General features: G+C 39.3%; 2 protein-coding genes and 1 pseudogene across 14 annotated transcripts in view; 1 reads left to right on the plus strand and 2 right to left on the minus strand.

Moving 5' to 3' along the window:
* The window catches only part of LOC136423532 (rho guanine nucleotide exchange factor 7-like), a 39931-nt gene extending 25305 nt beyond the window's left edge, over positions 1–14626 (plus strand). For 6 of the 13 annotated variants that reach the window (XM_066411739.1, XM_066411727.1, XM_066411729.1 and 3 more), the window contains 8 exons: positions 335–415; positions 1118–1141; positions 1492–1555; positions 1921–1962; positions 2242–2352; positions 6038–6131; positions 8698–8752; positions 13025–14626. In XM_066411739.1, coding sequence (XP_066267836.1) covers positions 335–415; positions 1118–1141; positions 1492–1555; positions 1921–1962; positions 2242–2352; positions 6038–6131; positions 8698–8752; positions 13025–13147 — 594 coding nt within the window. In that variant the 3' untranslated portion in view covers positions 13148–14626. Of the gene's footprint in view, positions 1–334; positions 416–1117; positions 1142–1491; positions 1556–1920; positions 1963–2241; positions 2353–3826; positions 4181–6037; positions 6132–8697; positions 8753–9862; positions 9921–13024 lie in introns of those variants that run through there. The other 7 variants (XM_066411731.1, XM_066411737.1, XM_066411738.1 and 4 more) reach the window with 7 other exon arrangements.
* Positions 14627–15516: 890 nt separating this feature from the next.
* LOC136423534 (charged multivesicular body protein 1b-like) lies at positions 15517–18318 on the minus strand. The gene is made up of 2 exons (XM_066411740.1): positions 17926–18318; positions 15517–17329 (listed from the first exon to the last, which is right to left on the minus strand). Exons 1-2 carry the CDS (start codon positions 18184–18186, stop codon positions 16991–16993), a joined length of 600 nt encoding a protein of 199 aa, XP_066267837.1. The 5' UTR covers positions 18187–18318; the 3' UTR covers positions 15517–16990.
* An 829-nt stretch (positions 18319–19147) lies between these two features.
* Positions 19148–23617, minus strand: LOC136423488 (leukocyte elastase inhibitor-like; annotated as a pseudogene).
* Positions 23618–25958: the final 2341 nt, after the last annotated feature.

Below are 25958 nucleotides of genomic sequence, written 5' to 3' on the forward strand. Positions count from 1 at the left end.
AAGATCTCACAGTGATTTACATTGAGAAAAATTTATCTGATACCATGTAATTTGAAAGGTTTAGAATGTAACATCCCACAGACCAGTATGTCCTCTGTGCCCCCCTCCCCACTATTCTCTGTCTGCCATTCTGCTGCTGTATTTTTTTTCCTGTCAATTCCATAATCATATTTGCCTGTGTTTGATCTTTTCTTTTCAAATGTGGACACTTTTTTTTCTGCCATTTTCAATTTTTTTCTCGCATCTTGTCTGATCCCGACCCTCTGTTCCTCCTTCCCTCCTCTGTCTCACCAACACCACCACGTACCGCCCCCCTCCCACCCCGGCGCGGCAGGCCCGTAACTCAGGAAACAAGACTTGGAGTGTAGGCTGCTTGCCACCTGACATGTTCAAGGGGCCAGCTGCTGCTCTGCTTGTAACTATCCTCCATTTTTCTGCTCTCGTTTGTCTGGACCTTTGTCACGTGCATGTCTCTCCTCTGTATCTGTGTTTCTAATGTCTGTGCATGATGTGTCAACTATCCTCCATTTTTCTGCTCTCGTTTGTCTGGACCTTTGTCACATGCACGTCTCTCCTCTGTACCTGTGTTTCTAATGTCTGTGCACGATGTGTCAGAACAAGATGGCCGCCCCCAGTGACCTCCAAGGTGACTCCAAGGTCATTTGAAAGACAACAGCAATGTCTGTTGTCATAAAACCTTTCCTTTAACATTACAGAAGAATTTGAAGTAATTTTAAACAAAATTTTGTGTGAGGATTTTTTGTCAAAGCAAAAAAGCAGTTACTGACAAGACCCTTTGGTACATGTACCTTGCACTGAAGTGTGGTCACTGGACGTCCCAATTGTTGTGTGTACATGTACATGTCTACCCCTCTCTCTCATTCCGCATGGATTCTTCCTTGCACAGGGATTCTAAGAATGATCTGTATTTGCCGTGTGCATATTTAAAATTCAATATGCATTTTGTATGTAGTTGATATTTTGCAATAAAACTCTACCATCAATCTTGTTGCATTTTCCATCCTTCCTAATGTATTTGTGCTTTCACTGATGTTATACACTGTGCTGATTCACACTTACCATACCTTCTAACTTCTACATGGTCTTTCCACTCTAGACAGCTAGTGGGCATTCTAAACAGGCATGTATATGTAATTTTGCTCTTGTCACATTTGCCATGGTTTCCTGTGCCATGTAGACGAATTCGCTGCTGTTTTCAGCTTTCCTCCTTTACATTCCCAGTTCATAATCCCTCCAAAATAACATGCTGTTATTGTAATATCAGGTTTGAGGACATTTTCTTATGATATATATTGTTTATGTAGCGTTCTATCAACAGCATTTTAGATGTTATTTTAGAAAAAAGATAAAGAGAATAGTGTAATAGTTAATATGCTTTGATAAGTGGTCATAAGGGGATGTGAAAGGGGTTCAAACAGTTTGTGATCTTCTGTTTTTGTTCCTAACTCTTTGCCATGTTTCTATCTAAAGGACCCCAACAGGAGTCCCAGGACAGTTAGGAGATTGTTAACATCTTCCATGAGAAGAAAACAAGGTGATGTATTTCTTGTGAAGCATCCTTCCTATTTCACTTAAAGGCCAGTCATACATTAAAGATTTTCTGAGTTGTTAGATAAAAGGGTTTTTGGAAATAACAATCTAAAGTGTGTTCACAAGAATGAGATTACTTATTAGTACTGATACAAAGAGTTATACAGGAAAGGAAAATGCTGAGTGTTGTTGTTTACCTTTTTCAATGTAGTGTCTAGTGACATACAGGTTGGCAAGTTTCCTTGCTGTTTCTATAGCAGGGTTTATTTTTACAGGGAGGGGTTGCTAGCCCTTCCCCTATACTATTATGATAGATGGCATTTAAAAGTGTTTTTATCTTAATTGTGTGTTTCTGTACTTTTTTTGCAGACAGAGCAAGACTAGAAGAAGAGTACCCTCCTGTAAGACTAAGTGAGTGGGTTTGTACAAGTTGACGAAACCGTTTTCTCTCCCTGTTGTTTGTTGTTAACCCTAAGCTGTCTAGGGGTGCTGTAAGCACCAACATTGAAACTACATGTAGATACACCTGAAGTGTACTGATGGTGAAAGGATGTCCGATAGTAATACAACTCTATGTCTTGTTCCGTACCTTTTCTGTATCTATGTCATAACACTTAGTAGAAGAAATTTATGTCTGTAGGATATCATGTACTGAGAAGAAAAGAAAGTAGTATACTATGTGTCTTTCAGGTAGCGCACAGTTGGAGGAGGATGCAGCTGTACTGAGGGTGATCGAGGCTTACTGCACCAGCACCAGTAAGATGAGACAACAGAGCCTGCTGAGCACATCAAGCAGACAAGGTAATACTTGACTTTAAGTAGTGAGACAATGTTCTGCAGAAAGTATTGTACTGTTAGTGATGCTTTATGTGCTGCTGCAAGTTTACAAAAATGTATGTACATTTTGTGCTATCTAGTCTGGTTAAAGAAGAGCTGTTGGAACATCACAAGATCTGCTATTATTAGTTCCTAGGAAGCACAATCAAATAAGGAATTGCAATTGGCAAGAGGTCTATTGTGAAAGTTACTTCCCAATGGTAGTAGCTTTCACAATAGACCTCTTGCCAATTACGGCGGCCATTTTGAATTTCCTGGGACTGTGCACCAAAACGAGGCTGCAGTTGGTGTTCCCTACTTAAAGCCTGTGTTACAGTAAAGGCAGCAGCAACCAGCCTCGTTTTAGTGCACATCTCAAAATGGCCACCGTGATTGGCAAGTGGTCTATACCCTAAAAAGAGTTAAAGAAATATAGATCCCAAATGTTGTAAATATACAAACATTCCTACACAATTACTAGGACATGTACACTCACCCTACATTCACGTCTTTGACAAAGGATATCCCCCAAAGTGTCACACATTCCAAATGCAAGACAACCCTCCCAATGCCCCTGCCATACAATCTGCTTCTTTTTGCTCAATGCGTACTAATGTTACATGTGACACCTGAAGGCACATCTTCTTTTACACTGTCTGTCTTGTCAAATCTGTTAACAGAGGTGTTAACATATCTTCAGACAAGGGGTATTGTCTTGAAGAACGTGGTATGTATTTAGAGACTACGTGTATGTTGAGACATGGGTGTAAGGGTATTATGATAGGGATATGTGTAGGGACGGAAGGTGGTTATTCAATCCAATAATCATCCAACGTGACACTGCTTTGCTTCTGCCCAAAACTCCTTGCTTCTATCATGCCAGCTGTTTATTTAATGTCTCTTTTTTCCTTTTCTTTCAAATTTTTGTCATTTTTATCTACAATTGTCATTGTCACTGGTTAACAGAAGGAAGGTACTTATTGACATTATTTGAAACTATAACCTTTGGAATTAATGAATAAAACATTCCCTTCTTAAAAGCTAAACTTTCTTTTTGTTGTTTTCCAACATTTCTTCAAATCTTTGTACGGCATCAATAGAGACGGCTTTACTTTCTTAGGGTAAAGATTGTAAATTTCCTTTTAATTTTTGACAAATTGAAACTGAAAAATCTATAAAACATAATACATGAGATCTAACTTCAGAGTAGAAAATGATTTTTTTTTTGTTCATTTCAAAGTCATACCAGAGAAAAAAGTCGTAAATTGGTGGCTGATTTTGAACGTGGTTGATTTCTAGAGTTTTTGCATTCTTGGAGAGAAAATGCTATTTCTAGATTTCTTTTCTCTAGGAAAGTTTTCCCTTGAAAAAGAAGCAAAAGCAAGAAATTTGTCAGAAAGTCAAAGTTGGATGATCAGATTGGATAATAACTTTCATCTTCCTTCCCATGATGCAACAGAGCTGTACAAAGTTTCGCTGGAGCCAGCGGAGGCCAAGGACGCTTCTGGTAACCATAGCAACGGTAGCCATAGCAACGGTGGTGTACTGAGAAGACCGTCAGATGATTATGATTATGCCTTACTGCAGAAGAAGAGCTTGATGCACAAATGCTGTCCGAAATTCTAGGAAAAAGTGCCTGTCAGCATGTTGCTTCTCATGGACAGATTCTGAACAATGCAATCGGGCACTGTGTCAATGGACAACAGTAAATGTGTGGACCAAAACACTGCGTTGCTGATTTGGAGACCGTACCAATTGGATTGAGGACTGAACTCATTCTTCAAGATCTGTATTACCTTGGAACATAATCAAGTTTGCATATTTTACAAACTTATGACCCGAATGCTGACAAGTGTTTCAGCTTGTATATTTCTATTGTGCTTTTACATGTTTATCTTTTGATAATCTTGTGTATTGATAACTGCCATGCTGCTTTTTAATTGGATTTGAGATTTTGTAATGACGATAACAATACCGTGTGTAGTAATGGAACTAATTTGAATACAAAGCTGCTGTAAGTCTAAAATGCTTGACTTCAACAGTCAGTGTAATATTTTCGGAACAACAATTGAGAGACACTTGCCTTTGTAGAATTATTTCGTAATATTTTGAGATTGTAACTCTTAAGTTATGTATATGCTGTGGTGGTGTGTAAATTGTAGAAAGTATATTTTGTCGAATTTTCAAGCATGATATACAGTATGTACAAAGATAGTTGAAGTTAACAGACTTAAGCCTTGTTTTAAACTTGGGTCATGTGCAATAACATAATCTTGTGGTATGCATACTCACAATTGAACTAGTTGTAGTCCATGTATGTACTGTTCCTACTGAATGCTTCTGCATTTTTTTGTTCTGATGATCAAAGTAGCTTATATTCTAAGCTCAGCTGACTTCCATACAGTAGTACACTTCTGTATAAAGTAAACCTTTGTCTACATTTACCTACATGTAGTTTCTTACTTCTCACATGCATGTCTAGTATGTTTTATAAACTTTGCTCAAGCTAGGAGATACCTTTAGCACACTGAAGTAACCATTTGGCACCCCATTATCTATTGGTTACAGAGTTAGGCAGCAGGGAGAAGGTTAACAATTCTAAATACATGTACAAACTTATATGTAAGACAGTATGTCTGCTGATACAGGTGGTAGTTTTAAAACTATTTTTTTACTATACGTGCCCCTTTTAAAAAGGGACACAGATTTTGAGAGCTAGTAGTCACCGTCAGGTAGGAATATCAGCTAGAAACTAAATACCTGAGACAATTTGGTATCATATCACATTTCTGTCATTTTCAAGAGCATTCCATGGGTTGTTCAACACATTTGGGTGAAAGCATAGAATTTATGTTTCATGAAATATACAGTAACTTCTTACTTGGTCGTAGTGAATGACGTTATGGTGAATGTGGTGTATGAAAATACTGTAGCCTTGACTGACAAGAATGCTAGAAGTACATTGTACAACATATCATGTTGAACACTTAAAGTATTTGCAGAAGATGCAATAAATGTGCGTGAGGAAAGATATTCTGAAGTAAATCGCATTGTCAAAGATGGACAAAGAAGGCTGTAGTGAGGGAATTGGCCAGGGGAAGAATTCGCATCAAGAGTAATGAAAATTTTCACTGAGACAAGAAAATAAACGAAGAAGCATATTTATTACTTGGTACGAAAAGGATAATTAACACTGATAAGTTTGTTTAAACTCCTACCCCTACAAGTCTTCTTCCAACACAGTTTACTTCACAACATTCATCTCAAAAATAAAAATCGTTACGTACACCATATTACCTAATATTATGATTCAGATTTACTTACACTTTTGGTACTGTGCATGTAGTTGGTGATATGTGGTACAAGTTCACTTGGAAGTTACTGGTATATCAAAATAAGACTCTGTAACAGACAAGCATAACACATATCAAATGATACATATCATTGTTATGTAATAAAAGACTTACAGCAGACATGAAAATTCATTATTATATTACATGCAAATAAAAACATCCAAACAAGGCACTGATGTATTCAATGCAAAACATAGAATTAAGATTCCTAGCTGCATACCTTCATGAGGCTTATTATAAGAACTTGTTTCTTAAGTTATCGACAAGTTAAAGTCTGGGTCCTGTTTACTTCATGACCTTGGTACTTCTGTCCGCAGGACGTTTAGAACAGGCGCCGCAAGTCTTGGTTCCCGAGGAGGAGAAAATCATCGTGGAAGAGACGAAGAATAACCAGACTGTGGTGCAGGAAAAGTCAGTCAACTTCCTTCTGTTATTAATGTATGATGTAGCATAAAAGTTCATGTAAGGTGGTAAATTATATATTATATGAAAAATTATACTATACTCCAACTCAAAGAATATGACTCACCATAATTTTTGACCAAATTTCTTTGGTCTTTGGCTATCTGACCCAAGTGTTGTATACACACGATTTTTCTGCATGTGTGATGTAAGCACAGGGTCAAAGTTCGTCAGAAGTCGGTACTCTCAACCGGCACGTGCGGTGTAATCACAATGTCTACAGCACTTGGGTCAGATAGCTGAAGAAGTCAATTTCTCAAAAGTTAAAGTATCGTTTAATTTTTCATTATACTGTATCATGTGTGTCACAAGTTTTCTGTGATGAAAAATTTGGTCGTGGGGATCTTTTTCTTTGGAGGCAAATGCCAAGAAGATATCAGAAAATTTTTATGTTGGCATGATAGTTAGCTGTATTCCCTCAAGTTGTCTCTGAAGGGTCTGTTGTCTTGCAAAGTTGCAATTTTTGATATGAAATTAAGAAAATACAAATTTATGACAACTTTGTACTATACAGTTTTCATTCCATGTTTATCAAAGATTTGAAACCTGAAAAGAATATTGAGTCTTCTTTTGAGAATGATTTTTGTGCAAATGAAAAATGCAGTTGTCCAAAAGGAAGGCGTTCACCGTAGATGATCTTAAACAAGACAAAAATGCCTTGCAAATTTGCTTTGCAGCCTTTTTTTCTTTGCCATTGTAAGTTTATAAACTAAGTTAAAAATTACTATTACAAATATATCTGTCTTGTGCCCAAATTATTCTGTATTGATGCTACATTGGAAGGGATAATAGCTTCTACTCTTGGACAACTGTGTACTAGATATGTGAATTGTAAAGTTCCTTTTCAGGTCCATTTCAGAAGTTCACTGTATCTTGAATAATTAGAAATTGCCTGGGAGGAAAAATGAAACAAAAGTAAACCCAAAGAGATACAGAAGGGACTGGTGAAATGGGCCTCGTTGAACTGTTTTCTAGTTGTTTGTTCACCCCCCATTTCAGAAGTTCATTATATCTTGAATAATTAGAAATTGTGTTCAGAGGAAAAGTGAAACAAATTTTAAAGCAATTCTGACTAGAAATAGAATGAACTTGTGAAGTGGTCCTTGTTGAAATATTTTCCATGTGTCTGTTCGCCCCCCTCCCCTCTCTCTCCCTCCCATGCCTTCTAGCCTGGATACCAGACCCTTCACACTAGGCTATAGATGAACTAGGGGAGACCACATCATGTGCGATATAGAGTTGGCCCCCGGTCTCTCTTAGAACCCGATCTCTAATATCTATAGAGTGCGAAAGATTATAAGGGGTCGTGTGCTAACTGTGATGACGGGGTAAATTTGCTGCCCCGGCCGAAGGATTAGCGACCGTGTCTGGTTGTCTGGTACCCAGGCTACATGCCTTCACCTCCCCACATTGTTTTCACTGCTCATCACCAGTTCTTGTTTCTCTGTGGATTGGTATGAAGTTGATAAGTTACTAGGTTACTGCCCAAACCAGTGCTGTTAGTTGGTTACCTAACTCAAGTTGCTAGCACCCAGGAATGAAGACTTGAAGGAATCTTTTGGCAAAACAAAATTCTCAAGGAGCCCTGCTTCAACTTCAAATTGTGATAGCCTTGTCTCAGAGCATGCTAGAGAACTTGGAACAGAAGGATAAATTTTTAAGAATTTTTCAGAAGATTTATCAGAAAGTAGGTAATATTTATTAGGTAACATAATCACAACTACTGTTAACAACAAGGAAAAAGATTAAAAACTACAGTCTTAGATTTATTATGGTGATTCTGGTGTGTTATTGAAAAACTTTCTCTTTGCTGTCACTTCTCTAAAAACATACAAAAATGCCCACTGTTAACCCCTTTTCACCCTTCCTACCTATCATGCCCCCCCTTGCTGTCTGTCTAGCTTCAGCTGAAGTATGGTGACTTTCAATGTTAAGGGTGTAGCCTGTAGACCCAGCCTCTTCCTCTGTAGTTATATAAACCAAGAACTAACAGATTTTCCCATTTGTTCCTCTGTTGACAGTCATGCTAGCCTGTAGCAAGCATGTAGCCCAAGCTTGAGTGCCTTGTACATTCTTCTGTCAGGAAGAAAGACTGAGATAAAGATGTTTATAAAACTAGGTATAGATGCCTGCAGTTAACTAACTATGACAATATTTTCCTAGGCATAGACTTATGTAGCCTTAAATAGAGAAAATTAGGCAATATTAATCAAGTAACATAATCACAACTACTGTTAACAACAAACGACTTTTAGTGGAAATTAGAGGCAAAATTATAACAGCTTTTACAGACTTTTTTTCTGTAGTCGTGTTTAATTGTTAAATTCTCCCTTTATTTAGACATGTTTGTATGATCGCCAAGAAAGCAGGTTTCCTGTTTGCTGTGGCGCTATATATTCCAAAAGATATAAATTTAAAGTATTTAGATGTAACCAAGTAACAGCACAGTCCAGCCTTTTAATTATTCAGCATACCCTGAGTTGATCATCTCTATTTGTGTTCTGTTGGTGTACAGGAGCCTAGTTGACACTGTTTATCAGCTGAAAGATCAAGTCGAAGAATTATGCAAAGTAAGCTGCAAGTCTTTTTTTTGTTCCTTTTGTTTTTTGCAACCACTTCATACCCATGCACATCCTGCTCTCTTTGCACTGTTTTGTTCCCATGGCTTTTCTTGTTCTTGGCTTCCTTTGTTGTGAGGCTTACCCTTGTGAGGCAGTGGAGGCAGCATAGATGATCAGTTTGACACCTGGAAATTTTGTATTTTATCATTTACCAATTATACAGTATGAGTTTTGCAATGATGTTCTTATATGCTTTGTGAATTGGAAGACAGTGGCCATTAGCTGACACAGTTGAAAGTTTGTAATTGGCTGATTTGATTTAAGGTCTGTGATTGGCTGAATTGATTAAAGGTTTGTGATTGGCTGACTTAATTGAAGGTCAGCGATTGGCTTATAATATGAAAAGGTCTGTGATTGGCTGATTTGATTAAAGGTTTGTGATTGGTTGACTTAATTGAAGGTCAGCGATTGGCTTATAATATGAAAAGGTCTGTGATTGGCTGATGATACAGAAAGATCTGTGATTGGCCATGCATGGTTTGAGCCTTTCAGTGATTGGTGAAGAGCATGTGCCAGTCGCTCCTTGAAATGATTTTGTGTGTTACTATCAGATTGACATATCAACAAGACTACATAATTATGCAAATACAGTACCACCAGGTATAACCTACAATTGGGATTAAGCAGAAATAGAATTATTGTATTATGATCTCACAGCAAGCCTTTAAACAAAGGAGGTAACAGCATTTTCTTTTACCTTCATTTATCATGCTATTGTTTTCCTGTATTTCTATTGGGGCTGAGTTACAGTTTTGTCACAAAGCCCCAGTCATGCTGCAAAGTTGTTTGCAGGGCCAGCAGTGCCCCCTGTTGGTGTTGTCCTGCACTGCACCGAGCAGAATATATGTTCGTACCTTGTGTAACAAGTAACGTCTGTTCCTGAATCCCCTAACTCTTTATACTTCTTCCCCCTTTTTCATACTCACCACGTCTCTTACTTCTTACATGAGGTACATTTCAAACCATGTATGCATGTGAAAGCAAACGGATCCTAACAGAGAAGTTGTTTCTTTAGAAAATTAACCTCTTTACCCACCGCTTGTTTGCATCCTCGGATAGTCACCGTGGCAGGGAGCAGGGAAGGAAATTGCTCGGATGGCTCCCATTTTAGGGAAAAGTATGTGAAATGCTAACGGCCAGGTGAAGAAATGTACTTGTGTGCATGTGATAGTTGTGGCCAGTTCCGATATTGTCTCCTATAAGAAGGGAAAATCGAAGAAATGTTGAAAAGTTTCTTCTGACATATATCTGGAACAGCTGTAATTATTTCAGAACAGCTGTAATTATTTCAGTGTATTTTTTTGCGTTTCGGCGCATGCGCGCCGAAACGCTTTGTCCTGGCTTTTACCTTCAAGCAAGGACCAGGGAAGCTTGGTTCAACACTGTGTCGCACACAATAAGACCTTATATGGCAATACGTTCTCAAATCCTTGTATAGCCGTTGCCTTATATGGCAAGAGAGCACGAAAAGCCAGGCACGCTAGATTTGCATGTGACACAGGACGGCGACCGCATGTAACTGCTACAACTGTTCGGAAATATCATTGCATTGTGGTTTCGGACTTTGATATCCTGAAAAATGACCATATTACATCTATTCCACAAGATTGCAGAAGAAAAAAAATGATTTCGTCAAGAAAACGAGCAAAAATCGGCATAAATGATACCATATAGTGAGTTTATAGCATTACGTCCAAAGGATGTAAATACGTACCGCAGCTTGGCCGATCTGGCAACGCGAAGCACTTCGGACCCAGAAGATCCGGGTTCGTGTCCGTGCATGAATTTTTTTTTTCTTTTTAGATATTGAATATCAAAAATATATATTGATATTATATTAATCTATCAATATCATATTTATGAATATCATTTTTTTCATTAATAAATAAAGAAATATTTTATATTTGTTATTTTTAAATATTCATTTAATATATACAAGGCCTTTGTCTTATGAACAGGACTTCATAGATTCCAAACCCGGCATTCGAATTTTTCTGTTCATTGTAATGGAAAATACCGTGCAGCGGCTCCTATGCGCGGTAAGATGATTCTTGCAAAACACTCGCCACTAAACTTCTATCCCCGATGTAAACAGAGGCTCTTGATGTTGTTTGCAAAACAGCGATTCTTTGTTACAGTAGCAAATGCTCCATTGTTCAGTATCGACTTCATTCAGACAACACGGACGTGGAAAGTGGCGCCCCTCGGCACAAAACTATGGGAATTTTCATGAATTTTAGCAAAATTACCCAGGAAAATAAGGAAGAAATGTTGTAAATGCGGAAACCAGAATAATACGGATGAGGTAGCTGTTGATTTGTTTGACATTTGGTAGTCATTTTAGATAGAACCTTAGCTGTTATGAACTTCTATTTCACTTAATTACCATAGTGCTGATGATTCAATGGTGCTTTTTCAAATTTTATGTTTTATTGCGTGCCATGTACATAATTACATTGATAGCTTTTATAATGAGCCTATTATACATTTTACAAATAAGCACAAGTTGTAGGCCAAGACCAGCTTTTTCAAAAGCACTTAAGTTAAGTGACGTAACTTCAAAATTGCTTTCCCCAATCTGCCTTTCTCTATTAAAACAGTACTCATTTCCCAAAATGACAATTTTTCTTATAGACTGAACAGCCCTTGAGTGACTTCCTCTGGCAGATTTTACTTCAAGTAAAGGGAAAAGACAATTCACACTTATAAACGTAGCCGAAACGCCAGCTTTTTTTAAAAGCTCTTGTTTTGTATAAGGGTGTGATTTATGAGGGTGTATCATTTTGGCATGTGGCAATGAATAGAAATCTTTGTTACAATTTTCAAATTGGACAAAATTGACAAACACTTGCAAAACACCAGAGATGATCCCAATAGAATTAAGAAGTAATCCTTGGATTACATTTTTTGTACAAGTATGACCACTTTGTCATCCAACATTTTGATTTTATTCCTGAGATTTAGATGTCAATCTTAAGATTTAAGTGGACACAAAATTTAAACCTCTGTTAGGGAAAACAAACTGTCTGATTCTTACACAAGTAAGGAAATTGTTGAAAAGACACAACTTAAGTCTGGTTGAGATCTACATGTATCCCACAAGTTATCTCTTCACAAGGCCTGGAACAGTAAAGCATGTTGAAACAGCTTGGGACATATTGCTTTCACATAAATCATTGTTGTCTATGACTTCTCTAACTGTTGCTGACTAAATTAACTAGCTAACCCTTCTAACCTCTAAAACTTTTCACAAGTAAATTGTGATGATGGCTATGCTTGAAGATAATATAATATCAAAGTTTAGCATCAAAGTACTGATTTGGCTTGAAGTAGCAAACTTCTTCCATTTTCACAAAATAGATGTCGAAAGATTTACAATTGAATAAAGAAAGAAAGCTGCCTGTTTGGAGAAGACAAAATTTCCCATCAAAACAGTATTTCTTTATTGATATTTTTTACTTGTCATGACAAAACATTGTGTACATTGTTGTCTATTGTTTGGTACAGTGTAGTCAACACAAATATTTTTGATTCAGAATCAAAGAACAAAACTAGTATGATAAAGTTTGTATACTCTTGTAGCATCGAACAACATCTAATTGACCAAATTTTAGACAAATGATGGAATAATTTGCTTGATTATACAGATTTGCACAAACATAATTTGACATAGCATCAATCAGCTGTATTTTCATGTGATATATTATTGTAAAAATGCATAACATTTTAACAGCTTGTAACTTGACCCTGCCTTCATCACACAATTCCCTCCTCAACCTGTGCTTGGGTATCATGAAGTGTATTCTGTCTTTTCCTCATAAACTAAAGTGGAGAAAACCCATATGTGTTTTAACTACACTTTAACAGACAAGGTAACAAGATAGGCTAAACATTCTGTTGCTGTTGTTAAGATGTGCTGCACTGTCTGTGTCTTACTGCAGTTGTAATTTTTAAGGTGTACTTCTTTCGTAGCTGTCTACTGTTTTATCTAACAGCATGTGTTGTTTCATGTAGTCACATTCCATTATTTGCCAGTGTTCCCCATAGAAGCGCCTTGGGACCACAACTATTTTTTTGTTGCTCTTCCTAACAACTGATTTCTTTTGCCTTTTAAGGCTAAATGCTTGGATTGAATTTGGTGTTCCACAAGGCAGCAGCCTTGGGCCACAATTGTTTACATTTGTCACATCTGACTTTCCCTTACTTCCCCAAACATTGCAGGAAACCAAAAGGCTTAACAAGGGTCTTGAGGAGGAGGTGATGGCGAGGAAGAGAATGGAGTCCATCATTCGCAAGTCCATCAAGAGTTTAGCGGAGACAAATTTTGACGAGACCAACTTGTGACTTCTACAAAAAAAGAATACTTCAATCATGAAAATGGCAAGCCTGTCAAGTTATAGCGTTCAAACAGTCGACAAGACAATATCTACAGCCAGCTAATACAATTTCGGTTTTGGTAAATGGTTTTTGTTTGTTATAATGTAAGTGCAAGTAGATCTTGCACATCTCCATGATCCTATAGCCATAGCCATCTGGGGAAGAAGTTACTCGCTGCTTCATTTTGTTTGGATGTGTACGAATGAGATTGCAATAAATACATATACAGTTCTTGGTATGAATGTCAACAAAAATTGGTCCACTTTTCAGAAAAATTTGGTCCACTTTTTCAGGCCATGTCTACATTGTTTCGGCTTTCTTCAAAGCAAATGTTACTAGTCTAGCATCCTTAACTGGACCAATTATAGCCCACTTACAGACTCCACATTCTGAGTGAAAAGCTTTCCAACTTGACTTGTTTGTGGACAAGGGAGATTTTATAAAGCCAGTGACATGTAACAATACTACATGTATGATAGCAGGAGTTAGAAAATTGTAAAGACACCAAACAAGTGTATCCCACAGAAAAAAAGATAGCCATTTAGGTGCATTTCTTGTCCTCACTCCTTTGGTAGCCATAACAATATGGGAAAGAACAAAAAAAAACATTATTGTCAATGGTCTTGCATAATATGCCAGATTTGAAACACAAAAATATACGGTTTTCTGGTCTTGGCATTTTGGGGAAGTTCATAAGGCTCAGACATTTTCATCTTTCATGTACTAGAAAGTCTGTTTATTCAATGCATCTGATGTTTGATGCAAAAAAAATGTATTGGCTGTTAATAGTGGCCACAGTAATTCTGGGTATTGGGGGAAAAACCCTGGGAAAAAGGAAAAACACAAGAAACAAATTGCTTTTGTAAAGTTCTTACGAGTTTTGAATGGGATAGCAGTTACTGTATCTCTTACTGGCTGTGTTCAGGGAATCGGGGTGTTTCCAACTGGAATCTTTAGTTTGTACATTACAATTTCTTTGGGTATGGAATATATACTTAAAGGGTTTGTATTATAATGTTATTTTCTGTCCTACTCTGTTCTAAATGTAAAATAAGTGGCGTTTTCTTAAATGCAGTTGTATGAAAGCACATACAATACGAGGTTGAGTTATATCATCGTTGCATTATGAATTAGTTTTTTGTAATACAGCACTTAACTGTATATTCTGTATGTCAGAACATTATGGTAATAGCTTTGCTTTAATCATTACAAAATTCCATGCTGAAATGTGTTATAAAAAGAAATTTTGTTTTAGGCATTAGGAAAGCATCCAACATCGCAAAAGTGAAGCATGGTACTAGTATGAATGTAAGACTTTATAGAGCTTTCTTCTGGGTATTGTCATGTTCATTCTTTAACTATATGTATAGTGTTTTTTTTCTTCTTGTTGTAAACTTGAATATGCATGAGGAAGGACATGAGGAACAATAAAAGAAGCAGAAATCCCGTGTGTTTGCTGCATTGTCTATTACATTACTGGATACATGTACATGCACCCACACTCAATCATGACCCATGACCTCACTGGGCGTCATGACAGCCAGCCGCAGTGATTCATGCACCCACACTAAGAGAACAAAAAGTGCATAACATTAAGTTTTCCATCAAGTACCTGAGGTACCTAAATAATTTTCACAGTACATGCAATGCAATTACCTTGTCATTGCGCAAGCTAGCACAATACACAAATAGGATTGGGCATATTGTTTCAACCAATGATGCTCAGTGATACATGTAGACGAGGAATTTTAGAGTATGAAACATATTTTTTTATTTTGTGTAGAAATTGCTATTACAGTAATATGCTTCACAAGTTTGCAACCACAACCCTTTCTAACCCATAACAAATACAAAGTTTGAAACAAAATTGGCTCCTGCAGTTCCAAAAAAGCCGCTGGGGAGCCCAAACCTACACGACTTAGTCTCCCTCCCAAGAGCCATCACTCAAAAATAATGCCCATAGCATGCCCAGAACACGAGATATCAAATCCTTCCACTGTGGTACCACTAGGGGGCCCAAAATCGAATCATTTCCAGGTCTCGTGAAGTCCTACCCACATACCAAATATCAAGGCATTCTCGAGATATCGTGGTCACACACACACGAACGCTGATGAAAACACTCGTTACTTGTTACTCGGCAAAGGTAACAAGTTTAGTCCAAACAGCTTCACTGTACCTAAGCAGGCTGAATGTCAGTTGGGTGTGTACTTGTATAGGGGGGTGGGGATAATATGCACTTAATTAGAAGAATGTAATACAACCAAATACACTAGTTCAAACAATGCAATAGTTATACTATAATTGTACTAGATCTTTAAAGATGACGATACAAATCAGCTTTGAAGAACATTTATTCAATCTTGTGTAACTGAAACAGCTGAACTTAAAAACTGTGGCTGGCTAATAAGTATCAAAAAGGCAAGGGTGAACACTCAATATTTACATGAGTCAGTACTACATGTACATCATGTTTTAGATATATCAAATCTACTTCCATTTAAATTTCCTCATCCTGAACACCACCAAGATATAATAGAATATACAAATTACCATTTCAATTAAACTTTGCTTCATTGTTACTTCAATGTCTCAGTGTAAACAAGGAATAATCTTATGTAAGCAAAGAGGGCATAACATGAATGCTGTTCCTACACCACACCATAACAATTATATATAATTATCAATCTGTCTATGACCCTAACTAAAAGCTAAGAAATAATATGATATACATTTGTTAATTAGGCATTGATAAACAAGTTTGCATGTGTAAGCCACACTATTTATTAACACAATCATCATTGATAATTCTATCACATAATACACCTGCAGGGACAGATATGATATTTACATTTTGAGTTATAAAATTATAGATTACTGTATTTACTCCAAAGTTATATGTCATATGTAGTTACCAAATTATCATATACATTTGTATGTCCTTCAAGGGCGTGTGGATTTCGTAGAACAAATGAACAATAAATTCATACCGTTCCCACAAGATCATTGTCTAAAACCAGAGGTATAGTATGTTCGTCTGTTCGTTCAGACCCTTGAAGTGGCATATAGGTCAGAAAAATTCCTTGCTGTTTCTGTAGCCGGATATATTTTTACAGGGAAGGGTTGCTAGCCCATCCCCTTTAACATTCACTTCCATGAACAAGGGACCCCCATTTTATGTCCCTTCCGAAAAATAGGTGCAGCCCCAACCAAGATGCCCTTTCCAGGATTGAACTTGGTTCTCCCAGTTTTTGATACTAACTAATTGGAACCAGGAGTTTAGTTGTGAGGCTGCTACCATTTGAGCTAAGGGACATCCTGAAAGGTATAGTTCAGTGAAACTGTGATAGCAATTGGAGTAAATACAGTATTTGAGTGATAATGATATGGCCATGCTGAGAATATACTTAAGCTTATTTTTCAATCTGTACAATTCGCACACAAGACTTTTGTCACCACAAGGACATCAGACTATTTTCTAACAGAGCCAATGTAATGCAAGCATCAATATGCGTGTAGCTCCAAAAAAGATCAACACAAATTCAGTGCTGTCCACATTGCGTTCCATGTGCTGCTATGTTGATTTTAATTGAAGTTTGAAGCTGAAACTTGTGTAAGCAAACAAACTGAAGTCTTAATACAAAACATCATTCATTGCAAAGACTGGTAATACAGTACAAAGTTGACATATGGCATTCCCAATTCTTGATTGGAATACGACATAAAAGAAAGTTATCTAAGTACATGTACAGTAATGTACTATAACTTGAGCGAGGAAAGGCTGTGTTGTTTGTTGGTTGTTGTTGTTGTTTACATCTGCCTGAGTTGTTGCAGCCTCTGCGACAGTTCGTCCTGTTGTTCGGAGGCCGTAGAGGGCGTACCGATGGTGCTGGTCTGGCCCTGCGGGAGTTCCATGTTCAACTCCAGCCCGGCTTCGTCTGCCACCTGGTGCATCAGATTGTCCACCTGATCGGTCGGGACGTTCAGAGTCGTGGTCCCGCTCATGGCGTCCTCCATCTGAGCCGACTGCACGTCCAGATCTTCGAACTGCTTCTCGAACTTGTCCATGAGGCCAGTCACCTTTTCTAGGTTCATGGAACGCATGGCAGCGTCCATAGACTTGACCACTCCGGCCATATCCTTGGTCACCTATAAACGAGAGGGAAAGACAACAGCTTCAAAACGATGTCGACAGCATATACCAAACATACAGCACACTGGAAAAAACAAGTAGAGATTTGCAGGAATGAGAGAAGACCTCGGGGATAAAATGAAGGAAAAGATGTACAAGGCTTTTTTTAATTACTGTAATTACTGTAATTACTAATGAGATTGAAGCAAGATTTGACAAGTAATACTTGGAGACAATTTCAAAACTTGAGTGAGCAGAGCACTAGATGACAACAAAAGTACGACAACTATATATGCAAACAAACAATGGGATACAAAATGATTAACCTACGTACAGGTATATGAATAATTCAACATGTCGAGTTTAACCTATCACTTACACTACTTAGATCTAAACATTCTTTGATATATTTACCTATTTTTACACAGTAAGGATTGTCTTCTTCCAGAATGTACTTGAACTTATCTATAGAATGGAATATATCAAATTCTGTTGAAGTACCAGTGAGTGAACGACACCCAAGAAGCACCAAGCAGACTACAGCACCTTGGGCCCATGTCTAGCGGAGAAATACACATAAAACACGGACAACAAACAACAATAACAACAATACCTTCTTCATGGTAACCGCCGTCTGGACACGTTGAGCCACGGCGTCTATCCTAGAACTCATCCTGAGATAGTTCAGCGACTGGTTGTGCTGTCGGATGGAGTTCTCGGCGTGAATGCGGGCGCCTTCCATGTTGTTTTTCTGGATCGCCTTCTTCAGCTTGACTTTTTCCTCTTTCTCCATTTTGTCGCACTTCTTGGAGTTCCTCTGCAAGTCCTTGGCGGCAAACTTGAGGTTAAAGAGGTGTTTCTCCATGTTAGACATCTTGGTGGCTGGTGTGTTGTGGTACAAGGTGTTTTAGAACGATGGGAGTGACCAGAAAGTCTGAATATTACAAACAGCCGATGACGAAGAAGTGACTCTGAATCATCCGGAAATTCTGGTGATGACGTCACGTTAGGGTGAAAGGTTGATCAGAGGGAAGAACACTTCCGGGTCAGGGGCGCACCTGGCGGAATTAGTTAGATCTGCAGCAAATTGCTTTTACAAAACGTGATCTTTCTTTATCAGTTGCTGCAAACAAAAACTGTTCATTGCAACTTGTGCCATTTTTTTTCAAATATAACGGTTAGTACGGCTGTCAAAATGCTGACTTTGTGGGATATTAGCTGTTTTATTGTAGCTGAATATGATTTGGAGTCACAAAGCACATTCTTTTCAAGTATTGAAGTAAGGTGGTTTAAACGTTCTTGCCTTATAAGTTATTCTCATGAGCGGGTGGCTGTCACTTCAATGCAACGTTTCACGGTTAAATCGAGCAAAGTTACTATTATAGGATCGAGGAAACCGTTTACGAAAGATATAAATGCAAATCCATAGGAAAGAAATGTGACAGATAGAACACTGCAGAACGGAAATGAATTAAGATACGCGTTGCCGTACTCAATACGAAACATCAGTGAATCATGCTTCAGCAAACTGCTTTAATGCCACATTTAATACAAACAACAGGCAACCAAGATCACTCACTCTCTCCCAACCAAGATATATGTATTAAATATATTCATCTAGACCATGTCTAGAAAAACTCACTTATTATCTTCAATAAAAATGACTGACTTAACAGTATAGCTGTTGAAAGGGAAGCACAAGCTAAAGCGTTTTTAAAAAGACAAATGAATGGATGGGCCCCTAAAAGTTGGCCGCCGATAGTCTGGCACACAAAAAAGGCCGTTCGCAATTTTGTTTTTTCTAGCTTACCTCGCCAAAAAAAAGAATACGTTCATTTGAAAACACAAACGCCGAGACCAATTCTTTAATATCAAAGTTCATTCTACATTGACTTGTTGACTTCATAAACTAAAAGTTCGTCATCTGATAGTTATAAACACGTTACATACACGAGACTATTTCGTCGTCATATATGCATATCGTACTTCTCTATAATTCGTCTTTTCTGGTAGTAGTCCCTTCTGGGCGAACAAGTCTACCCATGAATAAGATAGAGTTCGTGTCGTTGTCTTTGATAAAGAACAGGAAGGGATGGTCCGCATCGAACTCGTGTGTAGGCCCTGACAGAACGATATCCCCCGCTGTCGCTGCCGCGGCTTCTGTACCCTCTTCATTGACGTCAACAAACGCCTTGTGGAGAAGGGCGTCCACGTGAAGACCACGTGATCCTATCACGTGAAGATCACGTGATCCCACCATGCCTGATAAGTCCGCTTATGTCATGCCTGGGCCTGATACGGGTGTTCCGGACCGTGTGATAACTATCCGGATCACATAGGGTTCGGGAGGGTTATCACACAGGCTTCCATAGAATATTTCGAACGCATTTCGAACGCGTCGGTTGCGCGGCCGTCGGAAATTCGAATACCGGATTCGGAGATTGGAATCAATGTTGCTACAGTTTCTTGTTCGAGGACACAAAACTCCCTCAACTTCTGGCGCATTCCGCATTGAAATGTGTGTTTTCTCGGGTGGGTATGGCCAAGGTATGACATAAATAAAATACAACACGTTGTATTCCGCATCACCCTCGGTCCCAGCCCTCCCGCGGGTCGGATCGCCCTCCGGCCTACGGCCGTCGGGCGATCCGACCCGCGGTCGGGCTGGTACCTCGGGTGATACGGAATACCCCGTGTTGTATTCTATATATCCGTGCCGAACAAGTCGGGCATCCCTATTTCTGACAACTTTTCACTTAGCCCAAAATCTTGTACAAGTTTGAACTTCGGCATGAGAATGCCAACGTATTCTTGAACCATAGAATTCTGCCACCTACGAAGTAATTCAGGAGTTAGAGATGTTTCAATGGCGTTGAGTCCGTCTATTTTGTCTGGTAAGACCACAACCATACTCAAGTGCTTGCCCTTGTATGGCAACTCCAAGATCTGGCATTTCACGTTCTCATCGCGGCCTAATTTGAACATCCCGTCTTGGTACATCATGGGAACTTGTATGTCTTCCTCAGGACTGACGTGGAAAGGACTGAGCATAGTGTCTGAGGTGTAGAATGGACTATCCCAACTCCCCTTGAAGTAGATGGCGTTGACGAGAACCAAGACGGTTTCTGGTGAAAGAAGTCCTGAAGAAATATATTATTATTCAGTATAGACATCAATCGTGCGTTCGTTCAAACCCATGTAATGCCAACACCATAAGGTAGCAAGTTTCCTTGTATCATTTTCACTGGGAAGAGTTGCTAGCCTGAACATTTCTTGCGTCCCTTCCGAAAGACGGGTGGGACAGAGATGCCCTACCCAGGACTAAACCCTGGACTTGGAGGGTGTTAAGCACAAGGGACAGTATTGTTACTCTGAAAAGTGTTCAGCACCAGGGACAGTGTTTTTAGTGTGGGAAGTGTTCAGCACCAGGGACAATGTTGTTAGTGTGGGAAGTGTTCAGCACCAGGGACAGTGTTGTTAGTGTGGGAAGTGTTCAGCACCAGGGACAGTGTTTTTAGTGTGGGAAGTGTTCAGCACCAGGGACAGTGTTGTTAGTGTGGGAAGTGTTCAGCACCAGGGACAGTGTTGTTATTGTGGGGAGTGTTCAGCACCAGAGACAGTGTTTTTAGTGTGGGAAGTGTTCAGCACCAGGGACAATGTTGTTAGTGTGGGAAGTGTTCAGCACCAGGGACAGTGTTGTTAGTGTGGGAAGTGTTCAGCACCAGGGACAATGTTGTTAGTGTGAGACGTGCTCAGCACCAAGGACAGAGTTGTTAGTGTGTAAAGTGTTCAGCACCAGTGACATAATTATTAGTGATGACTGAGTGTGCTGAGTGCTGACTGCAATCATGTGTTTACGATTCATATTCTAAGAAATCGAAAAGTTATGATTTTGACACAGGCTCAACTTAGGCAGAGATATGTGTATCATAGTTTTCATATACACTTCCCTATATGCCGCAAATATAGCACAAAGGGCCTATCAAACAGCATATGAAACTGAAATGTGACACATACCTGGCTCCATAATTTCTTGAATTCTGTTATCTGTTTGTTCCTCTACCCAGTTGTTGATAGTTTGCCGTGCGCCCTCGGTGTTTCCACTGAAGTCCACGGGAGCCAACTCTGCTCCGTAATTCCTGGACGTTTCGTCAAGAAACTTCTGTGCAAACTTAAAGGAGTTCTGACCGAAGAGCCTGTTGGCGGTCTTGAGTGTGTAGGGCCTGTCTGAGTGGTGTAGCTGGGTCAGAAGGTCGTGGAACCGTTCGTGGAAGTCCGTTTGGTTTAACTTGTTGAAGCGCAGCACGCGACTCATCTTGTTTTGGAATATAAAGCATAACGTTTAGGAGGTGAATCACACTTAAGCGGTCACTGCGCGTTACACTCACGCTTCCACAAGTGTTAAGCCCCTGCCACACTTGTGCGTATATACAAGTCCGCATGAGTTGCGTATTTACATGTTTTTGGTTAAGGTTAAGTTTGCAGCCGACTAAGTGATTTCTTAGGTTCGATCACTTGGCTGCACAACGGTGGGTCAAAGTAGAAAACAACTTTCTCCCCGCAAACCGTGCATGTTAATGCGCAACTCACGCGCACTTTAATATACGCACAAGTGTGACAGGGCCCTTACATTGGTACATATATGATATATATATATATATGCAAACACCAAATGATATGTTTATTACCTCGTATTACCGCCACATATGCGACTCCCCCTACATGGGACTCAGTAAACTTTTTTTTTTCAAAATCTATATTGTTCTGTACAGGAAATACAGGCATACGATTACAACTAGTGACATTGCAAACAATACTACGAATATGATCTCCAAGCAGATCCTACTTGGGGAAATGGATATTGTTTAGGCCCATGTAGTTTTCCACAACTTGTATAGCACGTCGGCAGAACGTGAGTGTCTAAGGTCGTGTTAGCGTATCTAAGGTTAATATCTCGTATATACGTTTTATTTAGTTCTGTCCAAAGACATATCTTGTGCAACGACTGTTACTCCGATGCAATGTTGACCCACTAGAACAATTAAAGATTATAGATTCGGCAGCTATAACAGGTTGAGATAGCAGGCTAATTACCATATACGCATTACCTTCTACGGCGTGCCGACGTGCTAACTTTTCTTGTATAGGTGTAGGCATGGGGTCACACTTTGTAACGCTCACCTGTTGTGCTGTATCATTCCTTTAGCTCACCTGTTGTGCTGTATCATTCCTTCAGCTCACCTGTTGTGCTGTATCATTCCTTTAACTTACCTGATGTGCTAAACCTCCTTGATTATTCCTTTAACTTACCTGATGTGCTGTATTATTCCTTTAACTTACCTGTTGTGCTGTATCATTCCTTCAGCTCACCTGAGCTCACCTGTTGTGCTGTATCATTCCTTTAGCTCACCTGTTGTGCTGTATCATTCCTTTAGCTCACCTGTTGTGCTGTATCATTCCTTTAGCTCACCTGTTGTGCTGTATCATTCCTTTAGCTCACCTGTTGTGCTGTATCATTCCTTCAGCTCACCTGTTGTGCTGTATCATTCCTTTAACTAACCTGATGTGCTAAACCTCCTTGATTATTCCTTTAACTTACCTGATGTGCTGTATTATTCCTTTAACTTACCTGTTGTGCTGTATCATTCCTTCAGCTCACCTGAGCTCACCTGTTGTGCTGTATCATTCCTTTAGCTCACCTGTTGTGCTGTATCATTCCTTTAGCTCACCTGTTGTGCTGTATCATTCCTTTAGCTCACCTGTTGTGCTGTATCATTCCTTTAGCTCACCTGTTGTGCTGTATCATTCCTTCAGCTCACCTGTTGTGCTGTATCATTCCTTTAACTTACCTGATGTGCTAAACCTCCTTGATTATTCCTTTAACTTACCTGATGTGCTGTATTATTCCTTTAACTTACCTGTTGTGCTGTATCATTCCTTCAGCTCACCTGAGCTCACCTGTTGTGCTGTATCATTCCTTTAGCTCACCTGTTGTGCTGTATCATTCCTTTAGCTCACCTGTTGTGCTGTATCATTCCTTTAGCTCACCTGTTGTGCCGTATCATTCCTTGCCCCCAGGTAAGTCATGGCCAGACAGGTGGAGATACTGAAGGGCGAGAAGAAGATGTTCTCGGGATGATCCTTGTGGAGCGTCTTGTACAGCTCCAGGGCAAACTCGCTGTTGACGTCAGCCAATGACGTAGGCTCTTGTGGGGCGGGGTTCTCTGCAGTTGCCATGGCAACGAGGAGTCCAATGAACAAGCAGTACGTACTCCGCATGGTTTATTGGGGGGGCGCTGTTTAAAACGAACACGTGGTATATGTTTCGCAAGGTTTCATAACCGAGTATGTTACCAAAAAAGAACCAACATTCGTATTTCCGGACCTAAAACGAACATATCGTACACGTTTTGTAACGTTTCATGACGAAATATGTCATCATATAAGACAGAAATATTCGTATTTCTGGACCTCAACATGAAAAATTACCGTACAATTTTTACAATACGGCATTATAATCATTTATCGTATCATCCTGGTTGCGAAGACCAAAACTAAAATCCTCAAAAAAATATGTTTACCAAAAATATTATGCGTACCCTCAATCAAAGTACATGTACTCTCACTCTTTCACACTCACTATTTTCCTCACTAACCGCCGGACTAGTCGGGCTGGTACGGTAGAGAACGGTTTCCTCACTCCACCAGTTGTGTAACACAACAGACAAGGTATATGGCATACTAGTATTTGTATATACAGCTACATGCAAAATTATTCAACCCCCCTTGCATTTCGGACATTTTGGCAAATTGAGGAACTTTACAGCTGCATAATGTTACTAAATCATATAAGTGATGAACAGATATGTTATTACAGTCTGATATTACAGCAAAAGTTAAGATTTTTTTCATAGTCCATCCAAAATAGCAACTTTCACACAAATAGTACGTTGCAAAATTATTCAACCCCCTATGAGGGTTTGTCTTTAGTACTTAGTGTAGCACCCCTATTTATCTAAAAGCTGAATTCACTTGATGTAGACGTGAACGATAGCTTGTCACAAGCTTCTGGCAGTGCTCTTTGGGAATTTCAGCTTATTTCTCGTAGGTAATGGTCTCCAGCTCAGCAATTTTCTGAGGTTTACGTGTCGCAACTGCTGTCTTCAGATCCAACCAAAAATTCTCAACTGGGTTAAAGTCTGGAGAGTGTTATGGGTACTCAAGAACCTTCCAGGTTCTTTTTCTGACCAAACATACGTGGATGTCGATGTGTGCTGGGGGTTATTGTCTTGCTGGAATGTCCAATGACGCCCCAGCTTCAACTTTTTAACGGAATTGGTAACCTTCCTGGCCAGAATATCCTAGTACTGGTTTTATTTCATGATGCCTTCATCACGGTGGATATTCCCAGTGCCATTAGAAGCAAAACACCCCCAAAGAATCTCAGACCCATCACCATGCTTCACAGTAGGCAGGGTGTTCCTCTTTGCGTATGCTTAGTCTTTCCTGTGCCAAACATACCTCTGACCCGGAGGACCAAAGAGGTCAAGTTTTTTTGTTTCGTCAGTCAATATAACAGTGTCCAAAAACTACTGTGGCATTAGTAGGTTGTTTTGAGCATGCTGGAGGCAACTTTTTTTGTCGCATGGCTTCAGCAATGGTGTGGGTCTTGGTTTTCTGGCATTGAGCCCTTCAGCATGAAGTGTGCGGCGCACTGTGTCCACTGAAACAACAGTTTGTCCTTCAGCCAAATTGATTTTCTGGACTTTTGCAGTAATCATATGGTTCTTGTCCACCTGTCTTCTAAGAAATATCACCGTGGCTGCTGAAATTCTGGCCAAGAATGTCGCCAGGTCAGTTATGGAGTTGAAGCTGGGGAGTCATTGGACATTCCAGCAAGACAATAACCCCCAGCACACATCGACATCCACGTATGTTTGGGCAGAAAAAGAACCTGGAAGGTTCTTGAGTACCCATAACAGTCTCCAGACTTAAACTCAGTTCAAAATTTTGGATTGGATCTATTGAAAGCTGTTGCGGTACGTAAACCTCGGAAAATTGCTAGCCGGAGACCATTGCCCATGAGAAATGGGCCGAAATTCCCAAAGAGCACTGCCAGAAGCTTGTGACAAGCTATCGTTCACGTCTACATCAGGTGAATTCAGCTTTCAGATAAATAGGGGTGCTGCACTAAGTACTGAAGACAAACCCTCATAGGGGGTTGAATAATTTTGCAACGTACTATTTGTGTGAAAGTTGCTATTTTGGATGGACTATGAAAAAATCTTAACTTTTGCTGTAATATCAGACTGTAATAACATATCTGTTCATCACTTATATGATTTAGTAACATTATGCAGCTGTAAAGTTCCTCAATTTGCCAAAATGTCCAAAATGCAAGGGGGGTTGAATAATTTTGCATGTAGCTGTAGTGGTGAACTGTTTGTTAGGTATACGTGTCGAAAAGATGTTGTACACGTGGCAGAACTTCGATCTTGAGTTGATGCTGTCTATGGCCGGCCACGTTTAGTTCCGCTGGGATAGTAAGAAGTGGGTTTAGTAGTACGTGTCGAAACAACACTGGTTATAACTTCTAACGCACACGTGTCGTTTTGCAGCAGAGGGCACTTGAAGGGCGGTTACGTC

Source organism: Branchiostoma lanceolatum, chromosome 17 (genome assembly GCF_035083965.1).
Source record: "Branchiostoma lanceolatum isolate klBraLanc5 chromosome 17, klBraLanc5.hap2, whole genome shotgun sequence".
Classification (NCBI taxonomy): Eukaryota; Metazoa; Chordata; class Leptocardii; order Amphioxiformes; family Branchiostomatidae; genus Branchiostoma; species Branchiostoma lanceolatum.

What these genes read in the sequence shown, in the direction of transcription:
- LOC136423534 (XM_066411740.1), bottom strand. Translation starts at nt 18,186, where the DNA reads ATGTCTAACATGGAGAAACACCTCTTTAACCTCAAGTTTGCCGCCAAG. An exon ending in CGGCGGTTACCATGAAGAAG is followed by an intron (nt 17,330 to 17,925) that starts GTATTGTTGTTA and finishes TCTCGTTTATAG; the next exon opens with GTGACCAAGGATATGGCCGG.